A 5807-nucleotide genomic window follows, 5' to 3' on the forward strand; every position below is an offset into this window, starting at 1 on the left:
CAACTTTTTTTAAATGATGACTTAGAAGAAGAAATCTATATGGACCAACTAGAAAGGTTTGTAATTCATGGGCAAGAAAACAAGGTTTGTAAGTTAGATAAGCCTTTGTATGGTCTAAAACAAGGTCCAACCTAATGACATGATAAGTTTTATAACTTAATGATATCGAATGGGTACAAAGTGAATGAAAGTGACAAATATGTTTATTACAAATTTGAGAATCATATTTGCACTAGCATATGTCTCTATGTAGACGATCTACTCATATTTGGATCAAACATTCAGTTTGTTAATGATGTGAAATCATTGTTGTGCAACAAATTTGATATGAAAGACTTCAGAGAAGCGAACGTGATTCTTGGTATCAAGATCACGAGATTCGAACAAAGAATCTCTTTGGATCAATCACACTATCTGGAGAAGATCTTAAAGAAATAGAATTACTTTGACTATAAATATGTGTGCACGCCATAAAATCCAAGTGTGGAACTATTTAAGAGGACTAGTGAAAGTGTCAGACAAACAAAATATGCGAGCATAATTGACAGTCTTAGATATACCTCTGATTGTACTAGACCCGACATTGCATATGTCGTAGGATTATTGTGCAGGTTTACTAGTAGGCTGAGTAATGAACATTTACAAGCTATTTAGATAGTCACGCGATATCTTAAACATGATATCTTAAAAGACCGTGAATCTTGGTTTGCATTATCATAAATTTCCCGTTGTACTTGAAGGATACAATGATGCAGATTGGAATATCTTATCAGATGTTTCTAAAGTAACTAGTGACTATATATTCAATATAGTTGGAGGAGTTGTATTTTGAAAATCAAAGAAACAGACTATCTTGGCTCAGTCCATGATGGAGTTTGAGATGACAACATTAGCAATTGCTAATGAAGAAGCAAGTTGGTTAAGATGCTTGCTAGATGAGATCCCTTTGTTGGAAAAACCTATGTCAGTTGTGTTGATCCACTACGATAGTACTGCGACTATTGAAAAAAATTGAGAACCGTTATTATAATGGTAAAAGATGTCAAATAAGAAAGAATCACAACAATGTCAGATATTGTATCTCTAAAAGAGCTGTAAGAGTGGATCATATACGCACTAATGTAAATTTAGCAGATCCTTTGATGAAAGGATTAGCTAGAGAGAAAGTACATAATACATCAAAGAAGATGGGACTAATGCCTATAGAGAAATGAGTTGCTAATGATGGTAACCTGACCTAAATGACTAAAGATCCCAAGAAATAGGTTCAATGGGTAATAACAAGTTCTGAGTAATATGAGGTGATCATGCTAGAGTAAATAAGAGATGCATGAATCCTGAAGCGATAAAAGAATGAGATAATATAAACTCTTAAGAGATCTATACTTTGTATGAGGGAGTACCTATGCTACAGGAACAAGAATAGTCTTGATAGACTCACCTATGTGACTGTGGAACTTAGGTCGGTTCCTATGGAGTTACGAGGCAAAATTCCTAGAGCCTTCACTAAATCGGGATACACGTGCAGGACCATCGAAGCGTGAGCTATTAGAATACACCTTAAGAAAAGGTTGTGTGCGGGTTTGATGTCTGAGATAGAGTTCAAGACAATTGTGTCACTCTTATTGAATCAAAATCCTACTTGCTACGCAAATGTTCAAGTCGTAGACACCTTTGTTTATTCACAATCTTAGAAACGTTTAACGATACTTATGAAACACTTTTTTTAAAATCCAAGTGGGGGATTGTTGGAATATCATGTCAGTATTTAAATATAGGAAGATGAATTTGAAAAAGATCCTTAAGTTAAGTCCCAAATTGTGTTAGTTGAAAAAATCCCTTAGTCCCACATTGCTTAGGTGAAATATATTTCTTTCCTCACTTCATTATATAAGGAAAATCCTTGTTTCATTCTAAATTACACCAAAAACTTATTTTGAGTTTTTTCTTTCTCACTCTCATAACTCCGCGTCTTTCAAATTGTCGAAACGCCAACTTCTCCCCCCATCTCTCTACTCGTTGAATTTTTTGAGTATTTTCTTGAATTCTCTTTAGAGAATTATGTTAATTTCTCCTCGTTTGAGTTGAGAAATTACAAGTATTAATTTTTGAATTCTCTTTGGAGAATTATTTGAACTTCTCTTAGTTTGAGAAATTATTACGACTGATCGTTATACCATATACTACGAGTGATATTTATATCATATTCGAATGGTCTTTGTACCATAAGAGAGTGTATTTCTAGATCGATTATCTACCATGCAAGTAGTAATCGTAAAGTATAGAACTGAACTGTTTTATCCTGGAGGTCCAGTTCGACTACTTTTCGTAATTTTGGACAGTGCCGTGAAACGTCTTAAAGAGAGTGACCTAGTCCGCAACTCAATCCAGTAATTTCTTTTGTGGCTAATTTTCAAAATCGTGAAACATCGTGTAGTGTAAATTAGAATTGTGTAAAAAAATAATTAAGAGAAAATGGTAAGATGTTTCAATCTTAGTTAAGTAATTGATTATGCCTTATTTGATCTAGTGGTTATTTGATAAATAATTTGTGATTTTTAATTTTGCGGCTTTGATTCAACTATAACAAAAAGGCATTTCAAAATAATTTCTGGGTCCCACACGTCTTTAACCTTGTAAGCATATAATTTTTTCCAATTGGGAAAATGATAAATATTCAAGTTGACTTACGATGGTTGTTATGTCCAAAGTCTTTACATGTCACATATATCAAATTGAAAGCAATCTAATTTCTAATAATTGATATTTGCTTGGCTATTTCCACCAACATTCCAAGAACCTTCTTCTTTTCCCATATAAATTCTCAAATCCTCTCATTCTACTTTTCATTCATCTAAACTATACCTTCTTCACTTCATCATTTTCTTATACACCAACATAACCTATCCAAACAGCTCCTAAATTCTTCATCAAAATGGCTGCCAAACGTCTTTTGGAGGATTCTGATCAAGACAAACACAAACGTATCAGAACTACAACAACACCTTCTTTTGCTTCGTATGTTTTTTATTCCTTAAACTAATCAAAATATTCATTCTTTCATTCTCTTTGCTTAATATTCTTAATTATTTTTCATGATCCAACTATATTTATATATTTATTAAATGTTGCATATTAATATTAATTACTTTCAATTTTCATGTGATAGGGTAATAGGAGAAGTTGTTATGGTGAAAAACATGCAAAACCTTTTCTCTGGCTTGGAGCCATTACTTAGAAGAGTGGTAAGTAACAATTCATTTTTTACCATTATTTACAAATGAAATTACTATCAACTATTTTTTAATTAAACTTATCCGTAACAAACGTGCCCTTAATACGATCAGGTGAACGAAGAAGTAGAACGGGCAATGAGACAATGTTATCCATCGCGATCGATAACAAAGTCACCTTCATTGAGACTTCAAGCAATGGAACATCCATCAAGCTTTCAATTCATTTTCAAAAAGAAGCTTTCACTTTCAATTTTCACAAGTAGTAGATTATTAGACATGGATGGATACTCGATCAATGTGATTCTTGTCGACAAAAGCAATGACCAAATTGTCCCTACAAGTCTGCCTCACCCAATCAAGATAGAAATTGTAGTTCTTGATGGAGATTTTCCATCTAGTGAAAAGGAATCATCATGGACTAGTGAAGAATTCAATAGTAATATTGTGAAAGAAAGAACCGGGAAGAGGCCATTGCTAACCGGTGAATTGAATCTTACTATGAGAGATGGAATTGCACCAATCGGGGATATTGAGTTCACCGATAATTCAAGCTGGATTCGTAGCAGAAAGTTTAGACTCGGTGTTAGAGTTGCTATCGGGAATAATCAAAATGTTCAAATTCGTGAAGGCATGACCGAGCCTTTTGTTGTTAAGGATCATCGTGGCGAATGTGAGTTTTCTTTCTTTCCTTTAAATAATAGTTAGTTGGTAACATGTCTTCATTTGTTGTTGAAATATAAAACTAATTAAACTTTTTTTATACAAATGAAGTGTACAAGAAACACCATCCACCAAACCTAAATGACGAAGTATGGCGTTTAGAGAAGATCGGAAAAGATGGAGCTTTTCACAAAAAATTGACTGCAGCAAAGATCACAACAGTTCAAGAATTTCTCAAACTATCTGTAGTTGATACTCATAGACTCCGAAAGGTACATACATATACTAATACAACACACTCTCTCTAAACTCAATAAAATATCATTAGTGTTAAATAATGTTTATATGATTTTGCATTCAGATACTAGGTGTTGGAATGTCAGAGAAAATGTGGGATGTAACAATGAAACATGCAAAGACTTGTGTAATGGGAAACAAACTATATGTGTACCGTGGTCCTCAATTCACCATTCATCTGAATGCCATATGTCAAATGGTTAGAGCTTATACCATCAATGGTCATACCATTCCCAACAGAGACATTAATAACATCAACAAGGTACATTAAATTATACTAAAAATGTCCTTGTTTGTTCCATCATTTTAATTTTACTATAAGATATGATTTTTAACCTATAGTTTGTTTCATTAACAGAGTTTCATACAAAACTATGTGAGAGAAGCATATGCTAGATGGAATGAGTTGGAGGAAATTGATGAGGGTTTGAATGAGAATGTGGAAGCAAGTCAAATTCAAAACTGTAATAATAATCATGGAGCATCGGTTATAGGATATGGTGAGAATGAGTATTTTGGAGGTAAATGTATAGAAGGTGGAAACTATGTAGCAAACAATAATGATAATAATAATAATAATAATAATAATGCAGAAATAGGGTGTATAGAATGGTCACCATTTGCCACGTCACCATTCATGAATGGAATGCATTATAGTTTTTCAGAGTCCCAATCAGATGGTGGTGATATAACACCTTCAAGTTCAGGACCAGTCATTGGTGGAGCCTCTTCCTCAAGGTGGCATTAGAAAATGTAGTCATTTGAGAAATATTAGTGTCAAGTGTTGGCCCAGAAAAAAGGATGTAGCCAAGACAATTTTGTCTAAAGTTGGGCTTACTTTGATATCTCTTTGTAGTTAGTTTAGTGATTTTCTAGGCCCATTTTAAGGTTGTGTGGAATATGGCTCTTGTTCATGTTCTTCAAAAAGTATGCAAACCTGCCTTTATTGGCCAGTGTTGATATGTTTATCAAAATTTCAGCAATTACAATTTGCAAAACAGAAAAGCAATTACAAAGAAGTATTTTTATTTAGAGCATGCGAAAAATATTAAAAATAAAGTTGATGTAAATTTAACATAGTGAAAGATAGACCGATCCTACATAAATCAACTTCTTATCGTTAACGCTCTTGTATTTAAACAACATATTCATAAGTAAAATTTTGTGATTAAAATTTTGTTCGGTCTTGAGCATTGGTTTTTCCGAAGATTGAGAAGGACTCATACTCTGTCTGTAGGATTCCACACAACACTACGAAGGTCAACCGGGATAGAAGAACTTCCTTCTTTTTCACTAGAATTGTTAGAACTAGTTACAACACCACACACTCTTGCAAGTCTCTGAAATCTTTAACAAATTTTCAAAGAAACATTAAAATCTAAAACGAATCTCCTCAATCTATCACGAATCTTCAAAGATAGAATTCAGATTCATGCAACAATGGAAAAAGAATGAGATAGAAGAAGAAAGAAATTGTTTGCAAGTGTTCAAGAAAGATTTAAAACTCTTTTGAAAATGATAGAACAAGTGGTTTATGAGTTTTAAAATTATCAATGAAAGTGTATGTTTTCTAATATTGTGAATGATTTTGAGAGAGAAAAATGATCTTAGATG

General features: G+C 33.1%; 1 protein-coding gene across 1 annotated transcript; it reads left to right on the plus strand.

Moving 5' to 3' along the window:
* The first annotated feature begins 2837 nt into the window (after positions 1–2837).
* On the plus strand, positions 2838–5198 carry LOC127106260 (protein SAR DEFICIENT 1). Its single transcript, XM_051043562.1, has 6 exons — positions 2838–3018; positions 3170–3245; positions 3348–3906; positions 4008–4168; positions 4258–4455; positions 4552–5198. The coding sequence occupies exons 1-6, from the start codon at positions 2936–2938 to the stop codon at positions 4939–4941; spliced, it is 1467 nt and encodes a 488-aa protein (XP_050899519.1). The 5' UTR covers positions 2838–2935; the 3' UTR covers positions 4942–5198.
* Positions 5199–5807: the final 609 nt, after the last annotated feature.

Source organism: Lathyrus oleraceus, chromosome 7 (assembly GCF_024323335.1).
Source record: "Lathyrus oleraceus cultivar Zhongwan6 chromosome 7, CAAS_Psat_ZW6_1.0, whole genome shotgun sequence".
Lineage (NCBI taxonomy): Eukaryota > Viridiplantae > Streptophyta > Magnoliopsida > Fabales > Fabaceae > Lathyrus > Lathyrus oleraceus.